This window comes from Balaenoptera physalus (assembly GCF_965194825.1).
Source record: "Balaenoptera physalus genome assembly, chromosome: 18".
Taxonomy (NCBI): domain Eukaryota; kingdom Metazoa; phylum Chordata; class Mammalia; order Artiodactyla; family Balaenopteridae; genus Balaenoptera; species Balaenoptera physalus.
In genome coordinates, this window is record NC_138899.1 from 73,160,563 (window position 1) to 73,176,809 (window position 16,247).

Below are 16,247 nucleotides of genomic sequence, written 5' to 3' on the forward strand. Positions count from 1 at the left end.
TAAGCCTCCCACACCCATTCAGGTAATTTTATTCACTCTGTCAACATTTGACAGTTTATTAACAAGAGCCAGTGTGCCCCGAAAGGTCTGGGGAATATAATGATGAACAGACAGTATTCTTATCCCAGGAGGGACCTAGACCACAAAGGATGCTTACACAACAATGTGACCATTGCTACAATGGGGGTATGTAGAAAGGGCAAGGGAAGTGGGGCAATCAAAGAAGACTTCACCCTGAAGGTGACAACTGAACTCACACTTGGGAGAGGACTTTGGCTCAGGTCCAAAAAAACATGTGCTTATGGTTTAATTCATGTGACACTTACAGGAAAGGCTGCAACTGTAGCACATAGTAATGCCTTGCTGTATTAGCAGTCACTCCACACAACTCTGAATTTGAAAGGAAGGTATTTCAACTTGGACCTCTTCAGATGGTTTATTTTCTGACGTTCCACAAACATACTTCTTTACCAAAATGTCTGCTATAGGGAGTGGTAAAGACCAGATATCCAAGCCAAGAAGATGGCACAAAGAGACTCCAGGACTCTTGGGTCCCTGTCCTATTGTCTTGGCAATGAGCAAACATGATAAAACCATTAACTCACAGAGGAATTTAGACAAGCATTCATTAGATAAATTCATAATAATGGCTACCATTTATCAAGCAATTACAATAGTGAGGCTGTATACTAAACATTTCATAAACATTAACTCATTTAATTAGGAAGGCTTTATGGTAGGCATGTTAAATATACATGTATACCTTTTATTTATGAAGATATATATGATGTATATTAAAACCTTTCTACAGAATCAGGGTTGAAGCACCTTAGGCTCAAGGTCACATAGCAAGTTAGGGGCTGAGGCAAAGCACATGTTCATAACTATCCCAAATCATACAGAAAAAGTAAATCAAACAAGCTTAAATCAATTCTTTCCATACTTTGTATTACAATCAAAATTAATGAATCCAGTGGGAAGAGGCAGAAGAATAAGAAGGAGACAAAAATGAAGTAAAACATGGTTCCTCCGTGTAGAAAAAGGATCCACGTTTAAGAATCCCAGTTCTAAAAAAAAAAAAAAAAAATCCCAGTTCTATGTTGCTTCCCTGCGTGGGGATTGAACCTCTCCTTACACCAGAACACAATGAAGAACTAGGTTTGCATAATGGGCCTTTTTCCTTTGTGCCACGTGACCAGCATTGCATCATTTCCTTCGGCAGCAGGGCTCCGTGAAGAGTGTGATTCACTTCTGTTTTTAGCAAGAAAAAAATAAAAGCAAATAAAATGGGATGGCACTCCTGGCTGACTCTTCTGGCTGTGGCTTACTTGCCACTTACAAGGAAGGAGATGGAGGCTTGGACTCGAGCCCTGAGACGCAGGACTTTGCCAGCCCAGCACCATCAAGCCTGGGTTGTTCTTTGGCGTTAGTTGAACCCTGTCCAGAAGGAACATTCTAACCTCCTCTCCATTGTGTGGGTCTATAGCAGAAACTTCATGGAAACACTGCTGAATAAATCAGCCGAGTAGTCATCTTTCAATATAACACACAGTCCAATCAGACAGACTGAGATGGGAGGGATGGCCTAGGAACAGTATCCTCTATCCACAACTTCTCTCTATCTTTTTCCCAGAGCCTGAAGAGTACTTTCATTCTCCTGGCCCAAGAAGTGACAGTCTCTGAGTCAATCCCTAAAACAAGAGCCTTATCTGGCAGAACAATATGATATTTAATGAGCTCATTGGGCCAGTTTGATGACTGTTATTTTGTGTATAAGGGACACTTGAGAATTGTTGAGTGGGCCTTCCATCATCGGAGTGTGGACACTCCATGAGTAGTTAGATCCTCTGCCTGAGTTCATATATTTTATTAGCAGATAATTACACTTAGATCGTGGTCTTTTACTTAACTTTAGGCCAGCTTTTCCTTAATTTCTGCATCATGCCCGTCAAATCCAGACTCTTCAAATCTCAGCAGCATGAAAATGCACAGAGTAGTAGTATGTGTTACTCCTTTTACCTTAAATTGCAGTCCCAGCACTACAATAACCCTCCATCCCACCCCTGGGCCATGACTGGGATTACAGAGTGTGGGTCAGAGATGGAGTCCATTTCTGCATTCTACAGAACTCTTAAACCTACCAAAACAAATGCTTTGGATATACATGGTCAAGACAATGAATTCAGATGATGACTTTGAGCTCATAATGACACTTTAATTATTCGGGGCGCTTGCCACCATAGACATCGTGCCAACCCTGCCTGTGGAAACCTCACCCTCAGTGCCGGCACACAGTTAAAAGAACAAAGGTGAAGGTCATCACTTAAGGATGTGGCATGGACCAGAGCGTCCTGGAAAGGCGGCCAGGTGGTGGCAGCAGAAAGTCTGGAGAGGAAGAGTTTTGATGCTCCAGATGGGAGGTGACGAAGACCTGGAACAAAGCTGTGGCAGAGGTGATGGTGACAGAGATCCAGATGCGGAAAGGGAAGCACAAGAAGTTTCAGCCATGTTTTGAACGAACGACAAAGAAGGGTTGAAAAGGACTCAGTTTCTTGCCTGGGCCTGACCAGTAGAGAAATTGCAGCATCTGTGATGAGGAAAATGAGCACAGTGAGGGACCTGGAGGAGAGAGATGGAGTCACAGCTTCTCCAGGCTGCTGAGAAAAGATTCAGCTTTGGAGATGACTATCAGCAAAGCAGGGAAATAACAGAGAAAAGCTGGCCTTCGGGGTCAGTGAGCGATATTTATGTACAAACTATAGTCACTCTTACTCAGAGATGCATTTCATCTTTCACGGGGTTGGTTCCTGGTCATATTTGATTGTAATTATTGATTTATGTAAGTCTCCTTCACTAGACAATCCTCTCCTTAAGAGCGGGAACTTGATCCATGTCCAGCTTAAAGTCATCTCTGGGTATTAGAATTTAGTAGGGTTTTGTTGTTCTTTTTTTCTGCTGTCTACACAGATTGTGTCCAAAGGCTGGATGCAACAGGTCAATCAGAGTGGCAAAGAATGAATTTTTCCTATTTTCAGGAAGAAACATGCATTCCAGAAGTTCCCCCAGCAACTGAATCACAGTTGCAAGCTTGCACCGAGGGCTGAACAAGCGAGGACCTGCCTCTTTCAAACATTCTGGTGGGAAATCATCACAGGAGAAGGGGGCTGGGCATGACTCCTGCTGGGCTGCCAACAGGAATAGAGGCTCCAGAGCCAGAAGCAAATCGAATCCAGGTGCCAGTACTTATTCACGCACTTCCCTTGGGCAAGTCTCTATGTGTGTATGTGTGTATGATTTATTTAGTTATTTGCTTTAGGTTTCTTCATCTATGAGATGAGATTTGCCTCAGTAGGATTTGATTTAAGTTTAAATGAGATAGTGCTTAGCACATTGGCTGAAACACAGCCAATTCTTCCTATTGGACCATTGCAAGATTAGCTTATGGGGGCCGTGGATAGATAAAGTGAGTCAAGCTAAGGCCCTTTCAAATTAGTAGCTGAATCTGAACAATGAGATTGAAATCTAAACCTCATTGGAAAATACTGACATTTCTACATAAGTGGAAATATCTGAAAACAGGAAAACATTTTGTCATTCTTGGGTAATGACAAGATTAAGGGTATTTCATCTACTACTGTCGGATGGCCCTCAAATTAATACTGTATTTGTTCATTTTAATCTAACAACAGATTTTAATAAACCTATTACATTCCTTTGGTTTTTTTTCTCTTTCAGCTGAGAACTGGGTACAATCCTCAAGGGCTCAAGTTTCTGATCTAGTAATATTCTTCCTTACAATTTGCTTTAAAAAAAAAAAAGAAAAGCAGACTCAAGTTCTTATTGAATGGGCATAAGAAAGAAAACATCAGAAAATTCTCCTCTTCCTGAAACTGGAGGCAAAGAGATAGAGAATTTTTATTCTGAGTGCTCTCGAACTCCTTGCCACTGCTTCTTGACAAACACCACTGAGGTAACTTATTAGGACTTACATGTCAATATACTTCTGCTCCTACCTGAGGTTCATCAATTTCACCTACTGTTAATCCATATCTTTATCTTACAAATAATGATGAGAGGTAGCATAATTTAGTGTTTATCCTAGAGTCTAGGTTTGATTCCCGGCTCTGTCACTTGCAAATGGTATACGCCAAGTTGGGTCACGGTGAAGATTCGAGGAAATGATGCAGGTAAAGCATTTAATACAGCGCTGATACGTCATAAGGGCTTATAAATATCAGCTACTATTATTGCGTTTAATGCGATGTTATATAACAACAGGTGGTGATTAATAGTCATCTACCATTGTACAGTTTATATTTTATGGGGGTTGTTATTGGTTGCTACCCTTTTCTCTTGGTAAAAGAGTATTCTGTTCAGGTACCAGGTAGAAGTCTTGTCTAACAGAAGGTGGACCCACCCCAGTGCAGGGAATGCATCATGATTTGTCGAAGCCAGCATGGTAATTCCATTCAACTTTGCCAGTAATTGGCATGTGACCCAATTCCAGTCAGAGGACTGCAAGAGGAAGTTTGCCGGGGTTTTCAGCAAAATCTTCTCCTTCCTGCCAGAAGACAGACCTAAACTGGGCCTCATTCCTTCCTCTTAAGTAAAGCAAAGATATTTGGAACTAAGGTGGCCATTTTGTAATCATGCAGTGACAAGTCTAAAGACTGAATGGTCTGGGTCCTCCAGCTTCTAAAGCCATTCAGAACCTCCCAGCTCCATCCAGGCTGTGGTTAGGCAAGCTAATTAAGTCTTTATTCTTTCAGCCATTATAAAGTTATCCTATTACGTATAGCAAAAGCATCCTAAAATGACACATTTCAAATTACTAGATGGCAAAGTTAGTTCTATGACTAACCATACCATCATGGCAGGTATGTTACTGTATTTTGAGTTGTGACAAGAAGGATTTAGGATTTAGAAATGAAAGTCACTGATCTTCAGAATCCTACTCAGTAGTTTCCAATTTATATATATATATTTTCCTTTTTTCTTAAATAAGTAAAGCGGTTGACTAATTACAATGATAATAATTTGAATTTCAACTCCTTTGCCCCCCCTAAGAAAATGGTACTAATCACTGAAATGGCAAATAGAACAGTTAACAAGAGAAAGAAAAGAAGCTAAGGTAAAACAGATTTTTGGATATTTAAACTGTGATAGAATCTTCATTCTCATTCATAATTGTGACCTTTCTTAAAGTTCAAACATTTAAACTGTTAGTTAAAAAAATAGTTTTTTTCAGTTGAAAATGGGCCACGTTTTAAAACACCTTCAAAACTGATACCTCAGTTGGCATAAACTAGGATTAACTTTCCCATAATGATAAGGACTGGGGGTTTGTTTAGTAAATGGAATGCAGAATGAGAAGACTAAAATGTCTCATTTTCCTATTTGCTTGCAACTGTATTCAGTCAAGTAAAACAGAAAGAGGACAGGTTGTCTTAGAAAAAAAGACGAGGGCAGGCCTCAGGGTCACTTTCACATCATTAGGGAAGGGAGACCAAACACCCAGTGTGGCCCAACAGGGGGTGGGCTTCTCTATAAACTCCTCAAGGAAGCTACGATTCTCATTAGAAAAACAGAAGATCAATATAGAGGGAGGGGATGAAGAGGTACAAACTATTATGCATAAAAAAAGCTACAAGGATATATTGTATAACCCAGAGAATATAGTCAATTCTTTACAATAACTACAAATGGAGTATAGCCTTTAAAAACTGTGAATCGCTATATTATACACCTGCAACATATAATATTGTACATCAACTATACTTCAATTAAAAAAAAAGAAAAGTAAAAGATTAATTCTGGGGCGCTGAAATAGTACAAGTGATACTAAGGCTAAGTTCATGTTGTCATTCAACTGCAAGGCCTCATTTTTACTGAAGATTTGTTTAAAATGTGGTTTTCAAGAACTAAAAGTTGAAAAGCAGGTGTTTTTTTTTTTTTAAGAAAAAGCAGGTGTCTTTTTTTTTTTTTTATCTTCTCATTGGTGCTCCAACCTGCAAACTTTAAACTAACTGCTTATAATTTGCTAAAGTCATAGGCAGTATGCTTATCTTGAGCAACTTTTCTAGTTTTACAATTCTTTAAAGCTGTCACAGAGCTTTCTACCTAGCTGCAGGCATTAAGTAAAGGTGAACAGTATAATAAACCAAACGATGTTTCAGACAGATTTTTTAATAGCATCTTGCATCCTTACGAACTACTTTATTTCAACATAGCTTAACTGAAACACGATATCTACCAAAACCTAGGAGCGTATCCTCTGGCTGTACGATCCTATGTTACAAAACCTCCAGAATGCCAGCAGTCTCCAAAAACACCATATCTTACTGTGCAGAAAGAAATGCCCGTCTCTGGATCAAGAATGCCACACTTCAGATTGGAGACAACCCTGTTCAAATTCACTGAGTTAGACACACAGTCACTTTGCTGTAAAAATAACAATAGAAAGAACCCGATAGGCTGTGTAGTGTGACAACTTTTTCTTATTCGGAATACTGAAGAGCGAGCTAGTCCAAGAAACTGACCAAGCTTAGAAAGTCAGAGACTGGTCTCTACTTATCAGTCAAGTTCAAGAATGTACAGCTCACCCTCCTTTGGTCTGGCTTTAATGGGGCAGGAGAAATAACCGACAAGTATTACAATGTTTACAGAAACCTCTTTTTTCAGTGGAGGCATTCAAAACCCTTCATACAAAACAGCTAGAGACAGTGTCAGCTTTGCTCCTTTCACACAAGGAAGTAAGGGAAGGAGACGATCAAGGTCACACACAGAAAATTAACAGAAAAACAGGGAAGGAAAACCTAATCTTGTATTTGCACAATTGAAGCATTTTATTGATTTGACGGTTACATAATAAATCATTTTACTGATTTGCTGAATCCTTCCTACATAAATATAGCATTCAAATGGAATTTTACTAAAGTATTGCCCTAGTTAATCTAATACCCTCTCCTTTTCATGGCTGCCAAAATATATATTTACCTGTTTAAATCCAGACTCAAAGAAGTCAGCCTAGTGTTTCTTAAGCTTAGGACAAAAAAATTTAATGGAGATCTAATTGTATAGTTCCATAATGTTATGCTTGTGGCATTAGTCGAGAAATACTAGACATTTCAAAGCTGTCTTCCACTGCTAAACTACTTTGCACTTTGCAATTGATTGAGAACAGCAGAGGCAGTTAGAGTTGTATATCAAATTAGAGTTGTATATCAAATTAGAGTTGATAAAAGCCCTTAATGTAGATTTGAATGTCTTCTTGAAAAAGATTTCAACTCCCTTTAATTGACATGACAACAAGTCCTTACAGTAGCATAAAAAGTACTGGCTGAAATATTATGGCTTTGGCTTAAATTTCCATCTGCAGCTCATCAAATGACTAAACAGTAGAAAGGAATTAAACCAAAATCAGACTCATTACAGAGCCTGATATGCTGGCAGAATATAAACTTTCACTACTTAGCATCTGGAGTTTTGGATGACTAACATTTAAATGCTTGTGCTTGTACGTTCTGTAAAAAGAAGTGTTTGTAAGAACATAGGTGAGATATATGATCATTAAACAATGTATAGAAATATATAATTCACATATACACATACATACACATACATACACAGTCCTTCTCTCTAATCCCCCAAATATGCTGAAGAGTGAGAGGACCACTCCAAATGAAGTATAATGGCTTTAAATTAGTCCCACGCCAAAGTTCTGATAAACATCGTAACTCTTCTTCACATTTTTCTAAGGTAAAGAATGCCTATCTGAAACCCTTGCTCTCCCAAATACTGACATCTGGTCAAGTGTTCCTGAGTAAATAATTTACATTTCCTTTTCTCCTTCAGCCATCCTGCTAGGAGGAATATTGGAAAATGTCCTCACAGGACTCTGCCTGCAAACACCAGGCTTCCAATAGTTCTCTGATGCAGTGAAAGTACAAATCCAGAAAGTTAAAGTCAACAGAATCTATCAAACACATCCTCCCAAATAAAATTCTCCGGGGCATACAGTGTCTCTGAAATATCACTGGATCCTCTCCTAGTCCTGGGAACTTCTGCACTAATAGTCCTGAATTCTGACTCTAACAAGGAAGGAAGAAGGGAAGCTCTGAGACCCTTGATGGTGGGATCCAGGTCTGATTCAGCTACGAAGCTCTCAAAGCAGAGTGTCTAGTGCACAGAAGATGCTCAAGAAAGAAGTAATGCATAGCGTTTGCGTTGCGTCTTTGACACTGTCAAGCAGCAAGACATTTTGGAGTAATAACCAAGAAAAGCTGATGCTAAGATAGTAAGTTTTTGAGTATAAGGCAGCATTGAAAAGTAAGTAAAGATGTTCTAATGGAAAAGGCTATTCCCACTGCTCCTCCAAAACTGGGAGATACATTTCAGCTCAAAGAAAGAGGATTCTTTTATTCATATAGCCAACAGTTCTACAGTGGAACAATACTGAAATGAATATGATGAATGGGATCTATCAAATGAGAGAGATTAGTAAGAAAAAAAAAAGAGATAAAGCTGTGTACTATCTTTCCCATAAATGCCACTCTCCAGGAAGTCGGTGCCTGCTAAACCTTCCGCACTGGGGTCATCTGAAATAGTGGGTGATTCCCAAAAGGCACCATATTGCGAAAAAGTAGAAATGTTTAAGTGTTAAAAAAAAAAGAGGACTAAGAAATGCTAGGGTACAAATAAATTTGGGAATTTTTAATACATATGTTTTTTGGATGGACTCACCTCTGTATATCTTATGAGATAAATGCCAAGGTATACTGCACTTAAAAAGTCCCATTCAAAGGTCAAGACCATGGACTAACATCATTATTTGTTCATTTGATCTGAAACCTCACAAAATATACCTATGTGATGCCGTATGGGTATCTCATACCACAGAAGCTGAACTTTGGGAGAATTAAGCCTTTTCATCCCAAACCAGGAACATATAAGAAGAAGCTAGTTTATTCAGAATCAATGCATCTCATTCATCAAATGAGGTAATGTGGTGTCTGAAGGCGCTGAGCAAACTACAAGGCACTAAATACATTTAAGGTTTAGTACTAACAAAGAACCTGCACAAAAGGCTTATATTCAGGGCTGTCAATCTATAGAACACCTCCAACACACGGAAAATGTCATTTCTCATCAGCCCAAACTTACTTCTGAGCCCGGCACATTCTGAATATCTCACCGGGCTCAAAAATATAGATGTAACTAATAAGATGATCAGGACACATGGAATCTATTCAATTCCTTGAACTGTACCCAAAAGTGAACTAATGAGTCATGGGTACTAAACTGTTTTGAAACAGATGTCTTTTAAATAAAGGGCATATTTGCATGTTATATCAGTTGAAACATCTAAATACTGGCAACTTTCTCAAATATCCTGGGCTGTTCCCACATTGTAAAAATATCCAGGTCATTTCTCCTTCTTGCCTACTGCTGTTTGCCTTTCTGACTATTTCGGTTCTTGTTGGCAACTTCTGCAAGCAGCATGCAAAAGTAGGCAAAGAAGTTGAAATTGAATCATTTTGTGTGGCCAGTCTCGTGGGGGGTTTTATGGTGGTGGAAACCAGAGCTATCAGGTAAAATGAGATACCCGAATTATAGACAGATTTCCAGCATCCCTGGAAATAGTCTCCCTGTTCTCACTGCTGAAGATAATTAGGGGTTTGCTACTGTTTCCCAAAAAGAACACAACAGAGCAGAGAAACCCCAACAAGATAAGCAAAGGACAATTCTAAAAGAAGACCATTAATATATTCTTATTTATTTGAGCTATTTAATTAAGTATTTACATGTACTTTTAAAAATGGGGGTAATCAACATAAAATATTCTACCAGAAGAAATGTACCTTTTTACTATAATCCTTTGTGTGTGTGTGTGTGTGTGTGTGTGTGTGTGTGTGTGTGTGTGAAATCAAATGACCATAGGGCACAGAACTGGCTGCGTATTATATTTAATAATGAGAGTAAAGAGCTGTTAATACTTAGGGCTTTCAGACAGGTCTGTGCTAAGGGGATGGTATTCTCCAGCGCTGAGTCTTGAGAGAGATGGCGGGGCAGGGGGCGGTTTCAGAGGTAGACAGGGAAGGAGGAGGCAAAGAATTGGGAGTGTCATCAGCCAACAAGAATGAAAGTACCTGTAAAGCACTAAAGTCCCCAAAGTGTTCTTGACCCTTTGCTCATTCTATGGGTAATTTTTAAAAAATGAGATTATCAACTGGATTGGGGGAGGGGTTTATGGCACTTACTACCATCCTGGCTTTGAGCAAACCACTTATTCAACTCTCATTTTTTCATTTTTCTCATTTTCATCTGTAAGATGTAGATAATACGTAACCTTGCAGGGTTACTGGAAAGAGTAAAGATAATAAACAGAGTGGTCATATGGCCTCCTTTGCCCAGGGCAGTCCCCGTTTATGCCTAGTGTCCCAGCATAATTATTAACTTTCACTCTTAAAGGTGTCTCAGTTTGGACAAATAGTGATGTGGTTTGCCCTACATATAATTTACCAAGCATAACATTTGACACAGGGTGGGCCCTCAGGCACTGTGGCAGCTACTGCTAGTCTAGATTCTAGGATTGTTCATGCATTTCAACCAAAAAAAAAAAAAAAGCCAAAACAAAACCCAAAAAAACCCCCAAAAAACAAAAGCAAATAAAAACCTCATATTTTCCTCCATCATAAACCCAGGATACATCAACTTTTTCTACTTAGAGAGAGCGGGTATTGATCTGGGGTTCCGTTTCTCACAACTTCGGCAGAGGCGACCACGGCTACAGGAACACGGGAGTAACTCTCCTCTAAGTGCCTGGGACAGTGTTGGATGCTCCCCACTGTCAGAAGAATGAGGTGCGTGTGCTTGCACTTGAGCTGTACTGCTCTGCTGGACTTCGGCAACTTGGTTAACCTCTTTAGTTTTCTACTTCTTTAAACCAACTCTACAAAACTAACTGAGCTAACATCTTGAGATTTTTCTTAAGGCTTTCTCATAGCATCTTTGCAGTATCCTGGTGACATAAATAGGGATCAATGAGTAGTGTTCTGCAGTGAATCGGACATGTTTTCAATCCTTACTTGAACGTGGTTTCTCTTCGTCCCCAGAGCTTACCATATACTAACCAGCATTTCTATGTTGGACAGAATTACTGTCCTTACCACCATGACTTACCTCACTACAGCGTATCTGAAAAATGCCACACTCAATTCTTCCACTAAAGCAAGTTTTTCTACAGCACCAGGAGTCATTTTATAATGTACAGCAGTCCCTTCCAAAACAGGCCAGGGGCTTGTTCAGTTCCCCAGAGCAGTTTGTCAATGGAATTCTCATTCCCTGGAAGCGTTAACAGGCATTCAAAGATTTCTCTCTATGGGGTAGCAAGGTTTGTCAACATTGTAGGAAAGATACAAACTGTCCTGCCCTGGAAAGATGGAGATGTTGAATGGACCCCGAATGCCCCTTCATCCACTGGGCCCCGTGTTCACTGGTCATTATGGGGTGGATAGAAACCCAAGGAACGCCGGTCAGAAGTTTCAGATCAGCAGGAGAGCCTACCCAGCAGCTCTGTGCATCAATACAAAGCAAGCCCTCCTCTCCCGTGAAATAGCTTGGAACTATCTGCTCTAAACATTTTCTGTAGTAAACCTGAAAGGCCAAGGTGACTTTCTGCCACCGAGAATACTCCCAGGCCATCTCCCACGCTGCTGGAAGGTATGTACTTAGGGAAGGTAGGCATAGTCCACTAGAAGCTGAGGTGGAAAAAGGGGTAAAGATAAAAAGTAAATCTAGAAAAAAGAATGGCCCAAAGCAGGGGCTGTAGTGAGTGCTGACTATTCATGGAATACTCCAGAGAGGCTGTCAATGCTAAGGTGAAAAATGGTCTAAGTTTGGTTTTAAGTGGGTTTAGAAGAAAGGGAAGCACTGGAATACATTAATATTATTTTAAAATTTATTGAGATTCACCATGTGCCAGATATTGTGCTAAGTACTTGACATCTTAATGCCTCATTTACTCCTGTGAGGTATTCATTATTGTTGCCTCCATTTTACAGATGAGAAAATTGAGGCATAGAGTAGTTAATTGATTTTCCAAGGCCTCACAAATGCAGGAATCAGAGATCTGAACCAGGCCTATTTGGTTCTGCAGCTTGTGTGTTCTAGGTGAGGGCGTGCCAGGTTAGGGGGCTGACATGTGTACAGGCACGGACTGGAGAGCAAGTTAGTGAAATGCAGAGGGGGAAGCAGATTAACTATGGCTGGAACAGAGAAACATGAGAGAATACGAACAAGGAATTCAAAGAGGGTCCTGTATGGTGGTCCCCGACACTTGGGGGCAGAGGAGGCTGTGATACAGTCTTTGAAAAGCTGGCAGAAGCCTCTCCAGGCTGCTCTATGTCAGGTGAACCATGAGGAGACCACTGCAATATTCCAGGTTAAATTGAAGAGGGCCCATGGTGGCCATGGCCATGAACATCAAGGGGGTGCAGCTGTGAGCATCACTGACCAGCTGGGGAAGGCCTGGATAAGAGTGGGGAAGAAGCAACAGGACAGGTGTCCAAGCGGATAAGGAAAGCAGTGAAGTCTACAAAGGACATTTTATTTCCAGACATCAAGGCCATTTGAATTCCCAACTCCATTAAAATGAAAGGGCAGCCTGACAGAGAGGGCAGGCCAGAGAAGAAGGGAGTGTCAAAATGAACAGTGTGCGAAAAGCTAATACATCTCACCAGGCAATGACTGATATAATTGACTTGTTAATTCTTCAGAGGAGACGAATATATACAAAATTACAATGTGCCATTTAAAAAAAAAAAAAGATAGAAATCTTAACCTGGAAATACTCACAGAATCATCTTTCCTCTTACTACCACCTTGCAAAGCAGTCAGCCATGGTTATAGAGTTTGTTTTATTGCTTTTTAATTGTTGTACTTTTATAAATAAGCACCACTACATAATTGGAGGCCTGATTCTCCATTCGGGTATGTGGCAGAGGGGGGCTTCCTCACCTGTCAAACTTGTGATGCTGGGCCCACAAGCTGCCGACCCCATGGTGCATCCTCTCAGCCCCAGTGCCCTGAGTAGGCTGAGCGTCCTAAGGCTCCTGTTTTTTACTTTGTCTTCCACACAGACAAATTCCTTTCTCTTTTTTGCCACTGAAAATATGTAAAACTGAGAGCTATGCTAGTGTTGCAACAAGCTTAAGGAAGCCTAAGCATAAGGTGTATTTCCTCTTCCTCTTTTAAGAAAGGACTGAAAAACATTCTGACCCCCAAAGGCATGCTAGAGAATCACCAAGTTCACTCTTCTGCGATAAAGAAATTAAGATAGAGGGCAGGTGCTGTGTCTTAGTCACCTTTGTAGCTCCACAGCCTGGCATGTAGTAGGTGTGGAATAAATATTTGCTGAATGAATTGAAAGAATTCAAAATTGTGTCCCAGACACTCTCAAAGTAGAAATGAACAGTCATTTTGAACCATCTCCTGCTGTGAAGGGGGCTTTGGGGGGGCGGGGCATGGAGAGTTTAGGAAGGGTGGAGAGAATATAGACTTTGTCTAGAGTAATTTGAAAATAGACAAAAGGGGAGAAAGATTTTAAAAGAAATCCCATTGGCCTCAGGATTGTCACAACATAATTTTCTATCTAATGAGGCAATGACAGAAATGGATGGAAGAAAATAATCTGGCCTTAAAGTACTCAAAATAATAATTCAAAACCACACACTGATGTCCAACAGTTAAGTCTCTCCAGATATCGGAAAACTGCTCCATAAAGAACCTTGTATGTCAAATTCTTTTCATTAATCAAGGGGTAAACAGACAAAGGAATATTCACCCTCTGAGTGTGAAGTATTACACAAGTAATGAATCCAAGATAAATGAATTATGACTATAACAAAGGAATGCTGTGTTAGGGTGACAGTATTACTCCCAAATGGCTTCCCACTTGTAGAAAAACAGCTTCAGACAAGCCCCATAGTGTATACAGTGGTGCAAAATGATCTGGAAAAGAAGGTTTCTATGGATAGCATTTAGAGATGAATATCCCTGAATACCTTCAGGCTGAAGGTACTTTGGCTATTTTCTCAAAGCAATTATGGCACAGGTTCTCCTGCCCGGGTTGTTTACATAAGAACAATCTTGGCCACAGGTCATTTGTGTAGGAGATAATTAATTGCCAGCTCTTTGAGCTCAGGTAGGTTCATTAGTATGCACAGAATACAACATAAATTTTTTTCTTGGAAAATTTTTAAAAATTTCAAACAATTAGGGATCTGTAACACCAGCCGGTCTTTTATCCAAAACAAGTACAAAGGCTGGTTGGTGAAATAAAGAAGACTTTGTTTTTAAACTGTTCAGAAAATACAAGGCATCACTGATCACCTGAAGGCCTCATTTTAATTTGATTCCAGATCCATGATGCCTTAGAGGTTGTCTTTTGGAAATATCTGACTGCAAAAACCTTTAAGTAGGTCAGAAATGGAACTTCAGAAGCCATAACATTCTGATATCCTAATAAATGATTCTACGGTCAGCACCTCACTTGTTTATGTTTCAGAAAAGCACATTATTGGGACGATCACAAACGTCAGGATTTTTCAAAAAGTCAAATACTGTAATAGCATTCTGAACAACATCCACATGGACAGGAAGAGATCAAATAAATCTGCAAATGCCTCTACAGTCAAAAAAAAAGATGAGTCAGGTTTTGGACTATTAAGTACTTTTTTTCTTTAGACAATACCCTAATAAAACAATTATGAAGTACTCTGAAACCCTGCCACACCCCTTTGATTAAACCACACTTCACAAAATATTTCGATAAAACCTGAACATATTAAACAAACACCAAGGCAGGAGATGCAGCCTGGAATGCCCCATCCTGCGCTGGCCAGAGTCTGAAGGGCCATCTCACTTGAAAATTTAATCAAACCAAAGCTACTGTCATTCCACCGCAGCCTTTGCACTTCAGGAAAGCTAGTTCAGTCTCTGACATTTTGATTTTCATAGCAGATGGAAGCAAAAAAAACCCCAAAAAAACAAAAAAAATAACTTCCTCAGCTCACAAGCCTATGCGTCCAGTTGAGATTTCATTTCTCGGACCTTAGGCAACACCCAGCAAACAAACAAACAAACAAACAAAAGGTTATTTTCTATTACTCACTATTACTCCAGGATTTCAGTAAATATTTGATACTGATCTCAAAGAAGCCGGAATCCTGCTGGCTGGCCATGTCGGCGGCGTACAAAGAGGCTGCTCCTCGGACTGGACCGGAGCCGCCGGGGGAGCAGGTACCGGGCGTGGAGATGCGCTTGTCACAGGTTAGTGATGTAAGCGGGGTCAGCAGCCGGGAGGGAGGCTCTGCAGATCTACCTCCGGCGCCGGCAGCGAGTCCTCATTTAAAGGACACGGAGCAGCCGGGGAGAGAGAGATGCTCGGCCGCTCCTCCTCCTTCGGGTCCAGAACTGGCTCCTTATTTGCTGGGGGCTGATCCCGAGCCCTGAGAGGCGGCGGCGGCGGCCACTGCTTTCATTTCTGAGCTGCTAGAACCAGCCACGCCCGCTGCCTGCCGCCCACAGGTTCGGCCCGGCAGGTACGGGACCCACCGAGGAAGTCCCCCACCTGCCCCGGGAGGGAGGGTCTCTCGGCCGGCCTGCCGGACGCGGCGCAGACAGGCTCCGGCCCCCACGGCTCCTCCGGGCCGCCGCAGGGCTGAGGGATGGGCTGGGAGGGCAGCCTCCGCCCCCCGGGCTCAACCTGAGCCACTCCTCAGCCCCGGCTCGGCTGCGGGAGGGACCTCCCGGCTTCAGAACGGCCGCCGGTGAGCCGCCCGCGGCTGCATCACCGCAGCTCCCCCGGCGTCCGCCCCCCGAAATCCACACACCCGCGTCGCCGCAGGAAGCCGAGCGGCACCCCTGGATCTGGTTTGCAGCGACGTTTTCTGAAAAGCCCCCTCCGCCCGCCCCGCTGCAGCAGGAAAGCTTGATAACAGGATATCGGCCTGGGCTTTTTCCTCCCCTCCTTTCACGGGCGCAGTGGAAGCTGCACTTTGTGCTGCTCGCTCCCAGAAATGCTGTCATTTTGAGGGGCACCCGCTCCCCCGCCCCCACGTGTGCGTCCGAAGGGGACGGTACGAACCGCTCAGGCTTGTTTACCGAATGCCAGGTTCCACAATGGACCCTTCAAGCCTGTCTTTTCTACGAGCCACCGAGCCCAGGAAAGCTTATTTTTATTTGTT

At 41.5% G+C, this 16,247-nt stretch overlaps 1 protein-coding gene across 7 annotated transcripts in view; it reads right to left on the reverse strand.

The window, feature by feature from the left end:
* Nucleotides 1-16,247, reverse strand: part of FRY (FRY microtubule binding protein) — a 434,377-nt gene that overhangs the window by 232,904 nt on the left and 185,226 nt on the right. The window contains exon 1 of one of the 7 annotated variants that reach the window (XM_082435476.1): nucleotides 15,173-15,294. The exons of 5 other annotated variants lie outside the window; for them this stretch is intronic. In XM_082435476.1, the coding sequence (XP_082291602.1) occupies nucleotides 15,173-15,242 (70 nt within the window). In that variant the 5' untranslated portion in view covers nucleotides 15,243-15,294. Of the gene's footprint in view, nucleotides 1-15,172; nucleotides 15,295-16,247 lie in introns of those variants that run through there. One more of the 7 variants, XM_082435478.1, reaches the window with a different exon arrangement.